Source organism: Mesoplodon densirostris, chromosome 2 (genome assembly GCF_025265405.1).
Source record: "Mesoplodon densirostris isolate mMesDen1 chromosome 2, mMesDen1 primary haplotype, whole genome shotgun sequence".
Taxonomy (NCBI): domain Eukaryota; kingdom Metazoa; phylum Chordata; class Mammalia; order Artiodactyla; family Ziphiidae; genus Mesoplodon; species Mesoplodon densirostris.
In genome coordinates, this window is record NC_082662.1 from 12,210,403 (window position 1) to 12,229,148 (window position 18,746).

At 47.4% G+C, this 18,746-nt stretch overlaps 1 protein-coding gene across 1 annotated transcript in view; it reads left to right on the plus strand.

The window, feature by feature from the left end:
- LOC132502437 (forkhead-associated domain-containing protein 1-like) overlaps nucleotides 1-18,545 on the plus strand; it is a 91,487-nt gene extending 72,942 nt beyond the window's left edge. The window contains exons 11-18 of the mRNA XM_060118338.1: nucleotides 3,031-3,138; nucleotides 3,491-3,643; nucleotides 5,011-5,140; nucleotides 5,822-5,946; nucleotides 8,867-8,962; nucleotides 9,387-9,607; nucleotides 10,164-10,329; nucleotides 18,429-18,545. Of these exons, the coding sequence (XP_059974321.1) occupies nucleotides 3,031-3,138; nucleotides 3,491-3,643; nucleotides 5,011-5,140; nucleotides 5,822-5,946; nucleotides 8,867-8,962; nucleotides 9,387-9,607; nucleotides 10,164-10,329; nucleotides 18,429-18,545 (1,116 nt within the window). The remainder of the gene's footprint in view (nucleotides 1-3,030; nucleotides 3,139-3,490; nucleotides 3,644-5,010; nucleotides 5,141-5,821; nucleotides 5,947-8,866; nucleotides 8,963-9,386; nucleotides 9,608-10,163; nucleotides 10,330-18,428) is intronic.
- Nucleotides 18,546-18,746: the final 201 nt, after the last annotated feature.

The window sequence follows — 18,746 nt, forward strand, 5'->3', positions numbered from 1 at the left end:
TTGACAATCTTTGAATTTTAGTCCATTTATATTATGTAATTACTCGTGTACTGGGGTTTAAATCTACGTTCTTGCTCAATACCATTTGTACCATCTGTGCTATGTTCCTTTTTCTCTCCTTTCTTGCCTCCTTCTGCGTGGATTGTTTTCTCTTATTCCACTTTCCCCCTCTATTAGCTTGGAAATATTTCACTTTTTTACTCTTCTTTTAGTAATAGTAAGACAATAGCATTCATCCTTGACTCACCAAACTCACACATTAATTAAGTTTTTCACTCTTCTACTATTCTCTTAGTAGTCATCCTGAAGACTACAATATGCATTATTTATTTATTTATTTTTTTTGCGGTACGCGGGCCTCTCACTGTTGTGGCCTCTCCCGTTGCGGAGCACAGGCTCCAGACGCACAGGCTCATTGGCCATGGCTCACGGGCCCAGCTGCTCCGCGACATGTGGGATTCTCCTGAACTAGGACACGAACCCACGTCCCCTGCATCGACAGGCGGACTCTCCACCGCTGCGCCACCAGGGCAGCCCTGCGTTCTTCACTTCCCCAGAGGCACTAGTAGTTGGTGATCCTGCCCTTCTCCTGGACAGTGCCGTGAGCTTCAAGCACCTTCACTTCACTGACCCCCTCCAGGTTCATAAGCCATTGCTGTCATGTTCTAAACTCCTCTTGATACTTGAAACCCCACAGGACATTATTAGTGTTTTGCTATAGTCAGTATCATATCCACACATGACCCTTACTGTTGCTCGTCTTTTCTGCATCTCTGATCACCCACCTGGGTTCATTTTTCTTGTGTCTGAAGAATAGCCTTTAATGTTTTCCCTCATTGTGGCTCTGCTGATGGCAAATTCTCAGATGTGCCTGTGTGTCTGTCTGGAGATGTATATTTAACCTTCATTCTTAAAACACATTTGACTGCGTATTGAATTCTACAATGGCAATTCTTTTCTTTCAGCACATTAGATACAGCATTAGATATGTCACTATTGTCTTGTGGCTCCTATTATTTCTATTTAGAAGTCATCTGTAAGCCTAACTGTTGTACCTTTGCATAATCTGTCTTTTTCTCCGGTTGCTTTTAAGATTGTCTTTTCCCTTGATTTCCAGCAGTTTTATTATGGTTTATCTAGGTGTGGATTCAGTTTTATTTACCTCGTTCAGAGTTCATAGGGGCTTCTTGAATCCCTGGCTTGGTGTTTTGCCTTAGTTCAGGTGCTTGGGCTCTGTACCACACAGGCAGTGGGGAGCTACTAAGGCTTCTGAACAAGTGACTGATGCAATGACATTCGTGGACAGTAATCAGGGTGAAAATGATAGTTACAATTTCTCACGTACTAGGCGTTTCCTTGAACATTTCATCTCTTCATCTTCACAACAGCGCTGTGATCTAGAAATCATCCTCTCCATTTTACAGATGAGAAAGTCAAGGCTACTAGTTACTAGTAAAGTAACTAGCCCAATGGCACAGTCGGTTTTGTCTGACTCCAGGTTCGTCTGACTTCAGTGACCCTGGCGTAGCAAACAGCCACATGCTACTGTTTACACTGAAATTAATGAAAATTAAGTAAAATTGTTAGTTCAGTTCCTCCGTCACACCAGCCCCATTTCGAGTGCTCGATCCCCAGATGTGGCTGGTGGCTGCCGTATTAGACAACACAGCCTCGCTCAGAGTACCTGTACCATTGCAGAAAGTTCTGTTGGACAGAGCTGCCTTACAGCTGGGTAACTCTCACAGTACCGTTAAGATTGCACTGGAAGAAACTAAACTCGAGGCGAGGAGGCCAGCTGTCACAGTCCAGCTTGCATGTGAGAGGGGTTGGAGGACAGGCGTGAGACTCCCGAGTGTGAGAGAGGGAGCAGGGAGGCTGTTGAAGGTGACTCTGAGGCTTTGGGACGGGAAAGGGGGCTGTTCATGCAGAGCACAGACAATGGCAGAGTCCAAGGCTGGACTTGGCTTTTGTAGCACATGAAAAAGGCTGCTGACATAGAAGTCAGAGCATGTTTAGACGTGGGAGAAAACTCAGGCCCAGAGAGCTTAGATGACTTTTCCAAGGTAACAGAGCTGGGCAGAGGCTCTTCCACTGGACCACACTACTCAGAAGAAAGCTCTTAAGGGCTTTTCTGGGTCTTTTATTACATCCCTGTGATCCCCCTCTTCAGATCCCTAAAAAAAGAGCCTGTGAATTTGTTTCAGCACAAACACTTTCCATTTATTTACGAGAGTTTGCCTCATTTCCTGTTAGTGCCAGGGCCCAGGGCTCAGCAGGTGCATCTAAGAACTGAGCAGCTGCGAGGCCTACACAGGCCAGCCAAGGGTAGCGTGAAGCACTCCCAAGCTTACCGTTTGTTGACTGTTACCCAAGCAAGGGGGGAAAAGTAGGCAAGCTTCTCCACTTTAAATGCCTTCCTTTGCAGGCTGCAATTCTTAATAGACATTGCTTTAGCAAGCCTCCATAGAGGTTACCACCAGTGAGTGTGCTCAAAGTGGTAACGACAAACAGTTATGATAATAAACCCAATCATAACATTTCCAAGTATCCATCACGAGTTATTAGAACGAGACTGTACGGCGGACATTCCCGTCCACCTTTCATAGGTTACAACAGTACTTAACACACTCACAGAGCCCTTAAGCACTCTTCCAAACATTGAATCCCCACAATAACTCTATGCAGTGATACTAGTATCATCATCCCCATTGGACAGATGAGGACACTGAGTCACGGAGCAGTGAAATAACTTTCCCAGTGTCGTACGGCTTGTTAGGGACCGAGCTGGGATGGGAGTGTGCGGTAGAACATAGTTGAGCCCCGGGTGCAGAGCTGGGCCCTTTCCCATAGGGGGCAACTCCCTGTGAGTCTGCCGCTACCCTGTGCATGCCTGTGACCCCTGCTGCTGGGCTGCAGCTGTCCCTACCCCTCAGGGACTCCCCCACTGCCATTAGCACCCCCCAGAAGAGTTTCCCCAGAGGGCATGATGATCACATTAGCAGCAAGCCCTCGGTTTCATCATCCTTTCAGGTTGAAGAGAAGCTTCGGGAGGATTCCAGAAGGAAATTGCTTCAGCTGCAAGAAATGAGGAACAGAGAAAACCTCATTAAAGCCCATTTGGAAAGGGTAGTAGGTCAGGTAGGCGTGCTGCAGAGCCCCTTCACGGGCCCGTGCTCTCCACAGAATCCCGCACCCAAGTGGCCGGCAGGGATGAATGAGGAGGAAGATGGCCTGCCTTAGTTCACCCGCTTATTTTCTATACGAAGAAGTGTCTAGAAAGATCTAGAGCTGAGATTCTATCTAGATCTGGAGTCTGAGCTCTTAACCACGATGCTCTACTACTTCGCTATTCGTTACTAAGCTAAGCATCGTTTTTCTGTGTTTTGAAGAAAGTTTCGTGAACCTTTGTCCCGCCCCCAAAGGTAGTGGAAATGACTCCTGCGTTAGTCCTGTCCCCCATCAGCTGCAGGTTCCCTTCCCCTCATTTCAGATGAAGATCAACAGTTCTCGGGAAACTCAGCAGTATTTGCTGCAAGAACAGTTACGGCAGCATCTGGCAGAGAAGGAGAAGCTGACCAAGGAAAGGCTACAGCAAGAGGAGAAGCTGAAAGCCAGAGTCAAACGGCTAATGGAAGAGAAATCGGTAAGGTGGTCCCCGTCCTTCGCTTTACTACTGGAAACTGATGAAATGGGCTTTCCTATGAGAAACAGAGGGAACGTACTCAGATGGAGGAATCTCAGCAACTCCTTGTTGGGAGCTAAATTAATTAAAGAGGGTGAATGATGTAGGAGGAATTAACATGAAGCTTGAATCCCAAAACTCAGAGATCAACTTGAAGATCAACTTGAAGAGGCAAGGTTATTGAAATGTCTAGAAATGGTACTTTGTTTATATACCGCAGCTGATTTTATTGATACAAATCCCAGTCGTTACTGCGGGTCCTGGTTTGTGTCTAAGTGTGTGCAAGACCAACCAATTGTATTTCAGTCTTTTGCTTTCTCTTCATGCATATCAGGGGAAACACATGGCCAAAACGGCTACTTACTTTTCCAGAAACCAGCCAATTAGAGGATAGTTTACAATGGTGCCTCTCAACTCAGAGGTGTCCACGGATCATATGGGGATGTTGTTAAAATGCAGATTCTGACTCAGCAGGTCTCGGGTGGGGGGAGCCTGGGATTCTGCATTTCTGACCAGCTCCCAGCTGGTACCGATAGCACAGCTCTGCAGACTACATTTTCAGCCACAAAGTCTTAGAAGAAGGTTTTCCCCAAGTTGGCCGATAAGAACCATTTGGGGCTTCCTTGGTGGCACAGTGGTTGAGAGTCCGCCTGTAGATGCAGGGGACACCGGTTCATGCCCCGGTCTGGGAGTATCCCACATGCTGCGGAGTGGCTGGGCCCCTGAGCCATGGCCGCTGAGCCTGCGCGTCCAGAGCCTGTGCTCCGCAAGGGAGAGGCCACAACAGTGAGAGGCCCGCGTACCAAAAAAAAAAAAAAAAAAAATATGCCCCTCCAGGGACTTCCCTGGCGGTCCAGTTGTTAAGACTCTGTGCTTCCGCTGCAGGGGGCACGGTTTCGATCCCTGGTCAGGGAGCTAATATCCCGCATGCCGCATGGTGCCGGCAAAAAAAACAAAGCCCCTCCAGGAGCAAATTTGATGTGATTGTTCAGAGATGAGACCAGAATGACAACAAGTGGAAACCCAAGCTTACAAGAAGATTAGAAGAAAAAAAGAAATAAAACATGGGGAGGGAACATAGGGGGGATCTCTTATTTATAGTGATGCTAAGTAGGTAGGAAAGTTGGAAATCTTCCTAGATGTGACTTTGTATTCGAAATGCAATTTTTAAATTCCTTCTCTGCTGAAGCCCTGTAATGATATTTTCCAAGGTACTAAGTAAGTGACAGGGTTTCTGCTAATCCATGATTTGTTCATGTTTCTTCAAATACAAGAGAGGGAGGTTGTGATCACTGATAAAGCTGCTGTCCTCACCCTTCCGGCCACAGGAGCAGTCCTTCAGTGATCTAGGAGCCAAGTGCAAAGGGTCCCGACATGAGGAAGTCATTCAGCGTCAGAAAGAGGCTTTATCTGAGCTTCGTGCACGAATTAAAGAACTTGAGAAGGCCTGCTTGTCAAGTAAGTTTCCTCCTGCCTAGTCACCCCCTCTGTGCTGAGAACCGTGGACCCCAGACTTGAGGGTTCACTTTAGGGACTAACCAATTTGCCAGGACCACCATCTTCTATCCCCATCATTTCATAACTAAAAAAAATAGTTATAAAAAAAGATGGGCAGGAAAAAAAAATAGATGTGTAGGCATGAGCTCAGAGTCAAGAGCAGGCCTTGATATTAAATAAACAGGATTTCATGAAAAACTCAGAACCTTGTCCTTCTTTTTCTTATTTCACTGTGGCCCAGTGGAAACTTTTTCATAGACGGATGCTGTGCAAGGACCAACCTTGGGGAACTTCCCAGGATAAATACCCTGTTTAGAGGGAATAGGGCTTTCAAGAAGCCAAGCTTGCTGCTGGGTGGAGCCCTGGGCTAGGACACAGAAGCCTGGGTTCAAGTCCGTCCTCACACCTGTGGCCAAAGGTTTCCCCTCAGTGCCCCAGCCCTGGGAGGCTGCAGCCTCATACGAGCTGTGTGGCCTTGGACAAGTCATTTCACCTCTCTGGGCCTCAATGACCAACCTGCCAAGGGAGGATGGTGAGCTCATTAGTACTGGCCTGTGGTAAGTGTCCAGTAAATAGCAGCTGTGACTTTTACATGCAGTAACTTCTTCCTGAGCCTTTGAGTGTAAACTTTTTCTTTTATAGATCACAAGGACCACATGGATGGATCATTTCTAGACTTAAAGACCTTCGGGATGGAAAAAAATGTTCGGAAAATATTGGATGCAAAACCTGACTTGTCAACTTTTTCAAGAGTAGAGACCCGAACGGTAACCAAAGAAACTTTGTCTCTGCATTGACTGACACATGGGGAGGGTGGGCATGAGGACAGACACTAGCCGTGTGCCCTGGCACCACTGTATACATCATTGGTTCGAGGCCAGGTCCTCCCTGATGGGCTGGCACCTGTATGGACTGATCGGTGCCTGGCCGTACCAGCGATCCAATGTTTGAATAGAAAGGCGGCTTCCCATCATGTACAGCATGATATAGCATTGCACTGATGCTGGCCTGGTCAATCTCTGGGCCCTCCTTTTCACATCACATGTGATATTCTGCAGAAATATCCAACAAGCTAATGTACAACAGTATGTCATGAGCTTGCCTAACATTTGCTTTTTGCTATAAACTGAAAAACATGAACACATAAAGGGCAGCAGAAGGGAGCCATGATGATTAAGAAGACACAAGTTCTAGAATCAGAGACCTGTGTCCTAATCCCAGCTCTGCAAGCTCTGTGACCTTGGGCAGCCTCCTAACCTTTCTGGGACTTCAATTTCCCAGCTGTAAAATGAGGATGGAAAAATTAAAGGAGATCATTATGTAAAGTGCTTATCCCAGTGCCTAGCTCATAGCGAGCACTTTAAGAGATGATAGTTATTATTGTCAAACAGTATTTAAAGAGTATTATCCAAGAAAACCTTCCTTTCTTAGGGAGCATAGTTTGTGTTTTCCAGGATTTTCAGAAGTAATTTGATTGTTAGGTTGAAGGTGCCCTGTGTCCTAAATGGATGTTTGATCGGGTGTTTGACTGACACGTGACAATGGACAGCTCAGGCCAGCGTGGCTTGCTGCGGCAGCTGGTCTAAACCAGCTTTTGGAAAACATAATAAAGCCATCCTATCCGTACCAGCATTTTCTCCTACAATTTTTCTAGACATTTGCTCACACGTCTAGAGATGTGAGTCTTCAGAAACGTGTTGGTCTTCCTGATAAAATCGAACCTTCCTTCTCTGAGGTTGGGAGTAGAGGGACCGTCTCCAGGTGGGGAGCTCAGCTGGATCTCACGTCCTGATGGTCCTGCTTCCAAGACCTTCTCCTTGGCAACAAGCCCTCATCCCACCACTGACACCACAGAGCAGGAAACCTCCTAACTCTCAATCCTCCAAGGTTGACAGTAATTAAAGGAAAGAGCAGGAGGAAGAATAGCTGACATTTGTGAACTGCTTACTGTGTGCCAGGCGTTGAGCTCAGCCGGCTCCATGCCTTATGTCATTGAACCATCGTAGCAGCCTTGTGTCATAGTTACTCTTATTGTCCCCATTTAACAGATAAGAAAAATGAAGGCTTCAGGAGGTCAAGTACCTCACCCAAGGTCACAGAATAATGATTGAAGACACACCAGGGGTGTGTCCCTGGTGGTGTGTCTGCTAGCCTGCAGAGACCGGGTGGGGACTGTGTGCTTGGATCCTGTAGCCCAGGCTCTTCCTTAGTGACCCTCCCCTCAGGAAAAGAGGGGGCGTCTGGAGAGGTACAGAGGATGCAGCTCAGGGTAGCTGAAGACACTGAGCAGCATCTCAGGTTCTTTTTGCAGCAGATCTGCCCGGTTTATTGTCATCTTCAGATACCCTCTTTTATTCTCATCTCCATAGATACATAGACAAATATGTCCACTCTTATCTATCACAGTCACTTTGGGGGCCATTATAGTTTTTTAGTTGTTTTGTTTTTAATCTCAGAGGGTTTCAGGGTAGTGCCAACAAATGCTAGGGCTAAGAGATGCTCATGGCAAGCATTAAAAGCCAATTTATTTTTTAAGGAGGCTTATTATGGTTATTTGTAGTCGTTCAGTTCGGGTAAACTATTCAGACTGGTGGCCATTCCATGCAGTCATTTGGGCTTCCAGCAGCCAGCTGGCTGGTTGGGGTCTTAGGGAGATGCAGCTGCAAACACTATCTGCATTGTCTCTGGAAAGGGTCTGAAGTGATGCCCACCCACCAGGTTCCCGAGCTAGGAGAAGGTTGGGCCAAATTTTGTGAGGGTATGGTTTCTGCTGCACAGAAATGAGATTCCTTTAATCAAAAGGAGGGAGGCTATTTTCCACTTAACCTTCATTCGTTCATTCAACAAACATGCCCACTATGCACCACTCGGTGCCAGGTGCCATGCTGGGCACAAGGAGGGAGATAGTGAGCAAAAGCCGCATGGTCCCCATTTTTCTGGAGCTTGTCTTCTCAACATCAGCGGTACTGATTTTTTGAGCCAGGTAACTCTTTGTTTGGGAGACTGCCCTATGCATCGTGGGGTGTCTAGCAGCATCCTTGTCCTCTACCCACTAGACGCCAGCAGCAATTATGACAACCACAAATGTGTCCAGGCATTGCTAAATGTCCTGGAGGGGGTAGGGTGGACAGAGTCACCCCCGGTTGAGAACCACTGGCCTAAAGGGAAGACAGACGAGACGGTGGCCAAAGAACGGCACAAGTGATGCATCATTTCAAAGGCAGTCGTGCTCTGAAGGGGTAGGAACACAGTCATAAAGAAAGCAGTTCACAGAGTCAGACTGGATTTAAAACCAACTCTCTTGGCATGGACATATATACACACACACGCTACCAAAGGTAAAATAGATAGCTAGTGGGAAGCAGCTGCATCGCACAGGGAGAGCAGGTCGGTGCTGTGTGTCTACATAGAGGGGTGGGATAGGGAGGGTGGGACGGAGACGTAAGAGGCAGGGGATATGGGGATATATGGATATGTATAGCTGATTCACTTTTTGATACAGCAGAAACTAACACACCATTGTAAAGCAATTATACTCCAATAAAGATGTTAAAAAAAATTAACTCTCTCAAATTATTCTTTAGTATCTTTCCAGTTCTTCCATTATTGTTTGGGTTATTCTTCTGGATGTAGAAAATCATAATGGAATGCCAAGAGAGTTTTTCTTCTTTTTTTTTTTTATTTCAGCCTCAAAATGGCCTTTCCAGCCCAGGGTCCATCATGGTCTCTGAGAAGTTAAGGAAAATGGATGTGGCTGACGCTTTAGATCTTAGTGAAAAGCTGGTAGGTATACCCAGCATCAGTCCCCTCCTGTCCAAACCTGCGTGCCCTGCAGATAGTTTAAACATCAACTCCACATACATGTTTAGTTGTTACAGTAGCTCCACGAGACCCATCTCCTATCCCAGCATGGGCTGGAAATTGCAGAGCCCAATCCCTTGCAAGACTGGGTAGTAAGAATGAATGTTTATGTCTGTTGTCATTCCCCCTCCCCACTTCCCCCCAATTCTCAAAAAGGCCTAGTGTAAATGGATGCGGGGGAAAATGAAAGTCGTACTAAAAACCCCAAATGCACTCATTTGCAAAGCATGTGTTTCTTCTCTGCAACTGCAGAAAATGAATGAAACACAATTGGACGTTTGCCTCCTCAAAGTGGCCACCAGCGGTCTTGGGCCAGGCCTCTTACCTGCGAAATGCTTTCTCGTAGTACATGGACATGAGCAAAACCCTCGGGACTTTGATGAACATCCAAGGTATGTCAGGTCACGTGTCCATGAAACACCTCTCCCCAAAAGAGAGGGAGAGTGTCTACCAGCTTCGACAAATAGACCTGTACCTGGTGTTTGATAAGATCACCCTACTTAAGAACCAGCTGCAGAGAAAAGAAGAGCTTTTGAGACGATACGAGAAGGACATTGCACAGCTCAAGTATGGCCCATGTCTCCGGCAAAAGGCCCAGGCCTCCATTCTCCAGGCTAAACCTCGGTGCAGCTACAGACCCGTAGGGACCAGGACAAGAGGACAGAGGCCTTGCTGTGGGCGGGGGGGGGTGGGGGGGGCGGGGGGGGGTGGGATGGTGACTCAGGGCTTGATGGACGCAAGTCTCTGGGCAAGAAAGCAGCAGTTAAAGTACCCTACTGTTAAGGAATAAGGTGCACCTTTTATAAATGTGTCTGATGTTTCACCATGTGTGTGCTTTTCATAATTCCATCCTATTTTCAGTGGTATCCGTTCCCCCACCCTCCCTGGGAAATTGGGAGGGGCTGGTAGCATAACCGTTGCCCCCTTCATGCTGCACATCCACAGCCAATGGGCTATTTATTCTGCCCTCTAGTCCCCACATCTTCAGCCTTCCCCCCACTTGTAAGGAAACCGCAAAGCCAGGCATACATGGAAGTGTTCTGAGGATCTCCCAGGTCGGGAGCATTGGTGGTGAGTGAGAAAGATGAGGAGAAAAGAGACTTTGTCTCCCCTGTGTGCTCAGGCAGAGCAAAGTGTCGGTTCAGATGTACCAGTCACAGGTGGCAAAGCTGAAGGACGACATCTCCAAAGAGGCCGAAGGAAAGGCGCTGCTGAAGGAGGCCCTGGTGCACATGGAAGAGCGGCTGCACCAGGAGAAGAGGGTCACCAGGGCGATCAGGCAGCAGAAGGTGGGAGGCCCCTGCTCGGAGCAGAGCCTCTGAGGCTGCCGCTCAGCTCCCTTTAGAAACAGCCAGCTGAGGTCCCGGTGGGATCCAGGCAGCACAGAATGCATTCGCTCATTGCAAAGGAAGGTGGCAGAATAGCTTTAGCGTTAGGCAGACTTAGGTTTAGACTCCTGTTCTGCCATTTACTGTGTGACTTCAGGCAGCTTTTTTTTATGTTTTTAACATCTTTATTGGAGTATAATTGCTTTACAGTGTGGTGTTCGTTTCTGCTGTGTAACAAAGTGAATCAGCTACATGCATACGTATATCCTCAGATCCCTCCCTCTTGCGTCTCCCTCCCACCCTCCTTATCCCACCCCTCTAGGTGGTCGCAAAGCACTGAGCTGATCTCCCTGTGCTATGCAGCTGCTTCCCACTAGCTATCTATTTTACATTTGGTAGTGTATATATGTCCATGCAACTCTCTCACTTCGTCCCAGCTTACCCTTCCCCCTCCCCATGTCCTCAAGTCCATTCTCTACATCTGTGTCTTTATTCCTGGCCTGCCCCTAGGTTCATCAGAAACTTCTTTTTTTTTTTTTTTTTTTTTAGATTCCATATATATGTGTTAGCTTAACCTCTCGGAGACTCATAGTCTAGCTTGCCTCTATTTTTTTAAACTTTCTTTCTTTTAAGTTAATTTTTATTTTATATTGGAGTATAGTTGATTTACATAGTTGTGTTAGTTTCAGGTGTACAGCAAAGTGACTCAGTTATACATATACATATATATATTCTTTTTCAGATTCTTTTCCCATATAACTTATTACAGAATATTGAGTAGAGTTCCCTGTGCTATACAGTAGGTCCTTGTTGATTACATATTTTATATATAATAATGTGTATATGTTAAACCCAAACTCCTAATTTATCCCTCCCCACCACAGTTCCACTTTGGTAACCATAAGTTTGTTTTCAAAGTCTGTGAGTCTCTTTCTGTTTTGTAAATAAGCTCATTTGTATCATTTTTTTAGATTCCACATATAAGTGATATAATATGATATTTGTCTTTGTCTGACTTACTTCACATAGTATGATAGTCTCTAGGTCCATCCATGTTGCTGCAAATGGCATTACTTCATTCTTTTCTATGGCTCAGTAGTATTCCACTGTATATTTGTACCACATCTTCTTTATCCACTCCTCCATCGACATTTAGGCTGCTTCCATGTCCTGGCTGTTGTGAACAGTGCTTTCTGAGACTCATAGTCTAGCTCGTCTGTACTTTTTTAACTTTTGATAATTCGTGTATTTTATCTTGTTCTTTCTATCCAGATAACTCTTTTTTCTACCAGTTTTATTGAGACATAAGTGACCCACAGCACTGTACTGAGCTTAAGTGTGTCCAGCATCATGATCTGACTTCCCTGCCTCCTGCAATGATGACCACAATCAGTTGAGTGAACAGCCCGAGTGTTTTTAAAGGCGGCGATTCTGATTTTCATTGCTCTGCCAGGTGCCAGGGATACACCGAGGAATAAGCTCTCTGAGGATAAAGATTTGGGTTTGCTCTTCTGAGTAGCCAGAATAGTACTCCAGTCTTTCTGACTTGGGGCTGTGTATTTGTACACGCATGCTTGCGTGTATGTGTGTACATGTGAGTATGTGTTGTGTGTTGGCATGTGTGTGTATTTGTATGTGTGTGTTTGTTGCTTGCATGAGCTCTAAGGAGGCCAAGGTCATAGAAGGGTGCCCTTCTCCTCAGCCAGGAGGTGATGGTCAGATAGTTCCTTGCAGAAGCCTGCCCTCCATCCTGCGAACCTTCCAGGCAATAGGTTTCCAGACAGCAGGCTCTCTGGCTTAGAGCCCCAGAAATGAAAAGTGGCTGTCCTGCTCTGAGGGAGCCTGGATGTGGTGTTTCCAGTGCTCACTGCTGTGAATTAAACATCACAGGCCTTAGTCTGCATGTGTCATGGGGCTGCCTCAGGCAGAGGACAGTTTCCTTTCACACCAAGCAATGCCAGGGAGAGCTGGGCCAGTGACAGAGTTGTGACTTTCCCTTTGATGTGCCCTCTGGAGAGCTCACCCCTCTCCGACATGCCCCCCACCCCCGCGCCCAGGGCTTGGCAGACTAGGCCCCAAAGCAGAGACACCAGATCACAGAATGGGACAGTGAAGGGCCCAAAAAAAGCCATTGTCATGTACTGAAAACCTGAGGATTTACATAATCAGGCTTCACATGCATTATTCATGGGCTGCCTCATTCATACACAATGCAAGGGACATGCCAGCCTGTTTGTCAGGAAGAAAACAATAATATATATTAAAGTTTTGCTGGATCCTAAAGCGCACTTGTATACATCTGTCTTGGCATCCGTTCCTTCCAGGGAGTATATCTTCGTTGTCTTTAAGCAGAAATGAACAGAAAGTAGAATTCCTCTTTTCTAAGTTTTACACTTAGTATTTTCACAAGGAGCCTTAGTTTTTTAGCCTCCTGTATAAAACTTTGAAACTCTTCACCCGTTCACAGAGGTGGCAAGGTTGAAGCACTGAGATGAAATTACACATCTTAAGCCTCAGAATTGCCCCCCCCAAAAAACCTGGAGTGTGTAGTTTTAATGTTTGACCATCTCTTCACCAAGCAGACCTTTCAAGAATCAAAAGTCCTATTTCCACACTAATATCTCTGGCTGTGAAAATGAGACTTGGTATAAGATGCTGGGCCTTCACAGCGACTGGGCCTGTGGCTCTGTCCATGTGGCAGAGGGACGGGAACCGCGGCCCAGGCCGTGCCCACTCGAATCCACTTCCCACATCCCTCGAGAAGGCGGCAGTGTCTCTCAGAGTTCAGAGGCCAGATTTGGAGTCAAACAAATAGGGGTCAAGCCCCACCGCTGCCCCGAATGAACCTGAGTAAGTGGCTTGACCTCTGTATCCCAGGTTCCTCAACAAAAGCAACCAAAACTGTTAGCAAGGGGCTTACTCCGTGGGGCAGCGGGAGGGTTAAATGGCAAAATGCCTGCAGTGCCTGGCACATCGCAAGCCCCGTGTCTAAGGGGGAAGAATAGGCAGCTCATGGATGGGTGGGGATTCCTCTATTTCTTTCAGGGAGCTTCCTGCCAGCTGACGCCTTCCCTGGTTCTCCCAAAGCCGCCAGCTCTTATGGGACGCGCTCTTCTCTTTGGTGAATACGACTAGGCCACGGCCAAGAAAGGACCCAGATACCTTTTGTGAATGGGCTAAGGCTGGGATTTTCAAGAGGAAATTTTTAAATGCACAGAAGTTGCCACTTGGGAAGCACGCAAGCCCTTTCTTAGGGATTGAAGTGTAAGAAAGGCTGAAGGGCACCAGCTGCTTCTGGCAGGAGAAGCCGCTCAGCTCTCCTGCCAATCAAATCTCCAGCCAATCAAGTCCTGGCTAGGGGTCGTGACCACCGCTTTGCCTTGTGGTCTCAGCCAGGAAAACCCCCTAACCTTCCCTCTGCTTAATTAGCTCAGATCCCTCTTCTTTAAGATGAGAATAAAAATGGCACGTAGCTCGTAGCCTTCCCAATGGGAGCTTGTATACAAAACCCTTAGCACATAGGACCACAAAGCATTCACCCTCTCCTACCATCGTCATTATCCTCACTATTCTCTTTAACTCACTATCTTCCAAGATTTCCTTGGGCCCAGGTATTCTCAAGATTCTGGCTTCCTCCGGGCCACTTGTGTGTTTTGTTTGTTTGTTTGTTTGTTTTTGCGGTACGCAGGCCTCTCACTGTTGTGGCCTCTCCCGTTGCGGAGCACAGGCTCCGGACGCGCAGGCTCAGTGGCCATGGCTCACGGGCCCAGCCGCTCCGCGGCATATGGGATCCTCCTGGACCGGGACACGAACCCATGTGCCCTGCATCCACAGGCGGACTCTCAAGCTCTGCGCCACCGGGGAAGCCCCACAATTGGTAGATGTTGTGTAGGAGGAGCGTGGGATGGGAGGGGCTTGGGGTGGTGCTCTTCCGCGCACAATGATGAAGTAGAACCATGTGGCCAGGCCTATGCCGCATACGGATAGAAGAAGGCTAAAAAAAAGACCCTCCCGCACCCCCTTCATCACATCCCAGTGTGTTCAGTAAAGTTCAGGAAAAGCAGGTGCACAGGGGCCAGGCTCTGCGACGGAACTTAATCCAGGAGGGAATTTTGCAGCAATGTTCAAACTGGGGTTCCCTTGAGCCTTTGGGTGCCATGGACGGGTGTGACTCTCAAAGCACACACACCTTTCTCCCGCCAGAGAAGCTCTCCATTATCTTATACCCCAAGTTCCTCATGGGATTTTGCTTGGATAAACGGTTCTGCAAAAAAAGAGGTGGGGGATGGGGTGGGAGAGAAGAAGGCTGTTGGTTTAAAACTAACCCCTGCTTTATAATATCTGGGAATTTGGATAGTGATTGTCTCAACTGAGTTTGTGATAAATACTGAGTGGCTGCAGGCTCGAGGCCTTCTCCACGGAAAACGCCTGGAGGGCAACTGTCAGTTCAATACGGGCCCATCAGCCTTCACGGACATTCCTCTGAGGGTAGAGTTAGCATCCTTCTGGGAGAATGGAAGAGTCTTGTAAGCACCTATGCCCTGTCCCAAAAGACAGCCTTATTTCCTCCCTGAGTTTTGTGACTACCCGGTAGGGTTGCCAGATTGAGGGGAAAACAAACAAACACAAAACACGATGCCCAGTTAAATTTTAATTTCAGATAAACAACAAAAGCTATTCAGTATAAATGTCCTAAATATTACACGGGGCATATTCACACTCACAAATTTGTTGGCTTCATTCTGAAATTCAGATTTATCTGGGCATCCTGTATTTTATCTGGCAACCCCTCAAACATTTACTGAGCACCAACTAGACACCAAGCAGGGAGGTTCTGAAGCAGGTGTCGCAAGATGGCAGCCCACAGATATATTCCATTTGGCTCATGGGATTTTTTTTTTAAGTTACATTTCAAAATAGGGCAGTTTCCTGGAATACTCTGGATTTCCAGCTTCTCTGGGAAACTTGGAAGATCTGGCGACCCTAGGCCCACAGACCCACAAGCCACCATCACAAGCCTCCATCTTCCAGGCCCCTTAGAAAGGCGCTGGGCTCGTGTGTTTGCTGCTGTCCACCACCACCCCAGCTCACTTCACCCACTTCTTTTACTTTCCTGGCCGCTGTAGGAATCAGGTTGGCGACCCCAGTGGATGCTCAGGGCTCTAGGAGAACGTCTCCTTCCAGACACCACTGCACATTCACCTGCGGAGTGTCAGTCTGCAAGGGAGACCCCAGTTCCCTCTCACTTTTGTGTCTCCAGTGCCTAGGGGATGCTCTTTCTTTGATGAGCTGCCCCTGAGGTGCAGGGTCTTGAGCAATCAGGGTCAGCAATAGTAATCAAACCCCAGGGGAGCGGCAAGCTCCAGGGTTTCAGTGATGCTGGCTTCCCAACAGGCCCCTGTAGTCCCTGCCAGGGAGGTTAGCCACTGGGGCTTTCAACATTTCCACTGGGTGGAAAGCCACTGGACATCTACAGCCTCTTCCACTGATCTAGGAGGCTCTGCTTCCAGCTAAAGCAGATCTGTCCTCCAAGAAGAATACAGTATCCTTCATAGCCTTCTTGGTTGACCACCTCCTTCTCTGCTGGAATCTGGAACAGAGATTCCCTAAAAGGTGCAGCAGGACAGTGTAGCGTTGCCCCAAAGCCACACCCCCTTCTGCAGACCTCTATCCTCACCTCCTCACCTAGGAAGGCTCAACATTCCATCCAAATGGGTAGCATCTGAAAGTTGAGAAAAATCCATTTTTCTCTGATGCAAAAGGCAAAGAAGAACATAAGCTAAATTTGGTCAATTTTCTTTCTGTGTTAAAGAGACGAATGTTTGTAGAGCTGATGAAGAACTCAAAGATGCAGAACTCACATTTCCAGGTGAGCCAGAAGAGAGAAGAGAGAAAACCCTAGAACGTCAGCAGGAAGCCCAGTGGACAGTTATCCCACATCTATTATGTACTGAGCATTTGGCATGTGCCGGGCACAGAGCCAAACACTCGACGTGCAGTATCTCTTTTAAGCTTCACAACAACCCTATGGGGTGGGTGTTGTTATTATACCCAATTGCCAGATGAGGTGTCTGAGGCTCAGAGACTTTCTTTGTCCAGAGCCACACAGCTCAGTAGGAGAGCTGGGAATCAGTGCAGATCTGACACCCAGGTGAGTGCTAGCTTTTCCTCCTTTAGGTTAGAAACCTCCAGGTAATAAACCTGATACATTTCCAGTGGCATTTCTCTGAAATTTCCAGGAAGCCTCCTCTAGAATTCTCTTCAAAGTTGAGAATTAAGACTATGAAATCTTGAACATGTTGAAACATTGCCATTGACAAATCAGCCCTGGAACTGCAATTAAGCCAGTCCACGTTCCCACTTTGCAGACAGTAGAGGCGAGCTCTCAGGAAGCTAGAAAGCCAAACACATTTTGGTTGAATATGAGAGAGGAGACATTCAAGTTTGATAAAAGGCCACAGTCATGCTGAGGCAACCAAATTATCATGGGAAGAAACGAAGATATTCTAGGTGAGGGATATATTTGGAAAATAGAAGTTTCTCAACCAGCATCCTTGTGCTAAGACCAGAAGGTGGTTACTCCCCAGAGCAGTATGTTAAGAGGATAGAGAGCATCCTGAGGGCCCCACTTGATTTGAGACGTTTGCCACCCTGCAAAGTGGAAACGACTGGAAGTTTGTTACCTATTCACTCACATATATGACTGAGCTGGGAGGAGGCAGAAACTGCCCCACATCTAGGTTTTGTCTGAGGACCACCTGGGGATGTGAAATGGCAGAGGAGATATTGGGATGGGTCCCGGATGTTGTGGGAACATTGTGCTTCTCTGAGATGTGAGACACCCTGGAACTTCACGCTGCCTGTGGCTTTAACAGAAGCGGGGCAGATGGTGCTTCAGCTAAGAGCAAAGAGCCAGCTTCCCATTCTCCCTGCCCTCCAGCCTGAGCTTAGAAGTTTGGTGTCTAGGATCTCGTCAGTACAGAAAGGTTTCCTCCAGGTTCCTTGCCAAGTGTAACTTGGGTGACTCCTTCCCCAAGAGTGGGCCTTGGGCTTCCCTGGTGGCGCAGTGGTTGAGAGTCCGCCTGCCGATGCAGGGGACATGGGTTCGTGCCCCAGTCTGGGAAGCTCCCACATGCCGCGGAGCGGCTGGGCCTGTGAGCCATGGCTGCTGAGCCTGCGCATCCGGAGCCTGTGCTCCGCAATGGGAGAGGCCACAACACTGAGAGGCCCCCGTACCGCAAAAAAAAAGGGGGGGGGAGGGGGCTTTTTTAAGGATATAGGGGTGAGTGCCTCATACAAACTGGGAGATGAAAGAGAGCCTGGCCTCGAAATAGAACTGGTAAGCCATCAGATCTCAGGCATCATCACTTTTACACACACACAATCATGCGCACCGCACACACAGGCCGTATCTCCTCCCTGTGTCTCTGTGTGGCTCTCCTGATCTCTGCTCTCTCCAGTCATGTGACAGGAAGGAATGACCTCACGGTCCCCCAGTTCAAAGGACCAGCCCAGGAAGCAAGTAGCATCTTAGAGCCCATAACCCCAAATCCTGGGAGTGACCATCTTAAAAGCCCAGCCCATGCCAAGTGCCCGATCAGCTATGACCAGGGACAGAGTCACACACATGGCTGCCTGGATCCAGGAGTAGTGCTCAGAAAAGGGTTAGACAGACCCCCTAGAGTATGCTGCATCTTACCCTCCTAAGACATCAGAGACATAAGGCATTCAGTTCAGTAACAGCTTTTCGAGAGAAAGTCCATCCCAATGAAATTGCCTATAATCAGAAACTCCTGGTTCAAAAAAAGATGCAAATGTCAGAAGAAAACGTTATCTGTGTACCTGGAAGAGTGTACACCAAAATGTGAATAAGGTTACCTGTGGGTAGTGTGATAATGGTGGATCATTTTACCTTCATTTTGCTCACATCTATGCGTGTATAGAAATATTTTTTACAACAAAGATTTTATTTTGAGTAACAAAAAATGCCATTTGAGAAATATTTGGGGATCTCCCTACAATTATAGAGTTTGGGCATTTGTTGCTCTTGCTTGTTGTAGGTTGGAGCCAGAAAAGGCACCCCAAAGATGGACCAAGGAAGGGAGATGCTGAAGAGAGAAGTGTCTAGCAAATCCAGCCAGAGCCTTCTGTTTTCTAAACCTGGTGGAAGGAACTAGAAACATCGTCCCGCTGGGCCTCGCGTGATCCTCCGTGAGTCAGTGTAACTCTTCTGCGTCAAACTACTAAGATGCTTTTTTAGGACATTAAAGGTTGCTACCCTAGTGTGTTGCTTCCTAGACTGGTATTTTGCACAATACTGCATTTTGGAGTGTGTGAGGAGAGGGGTTCTTTTCACAGATATTATGAATGTAAACATA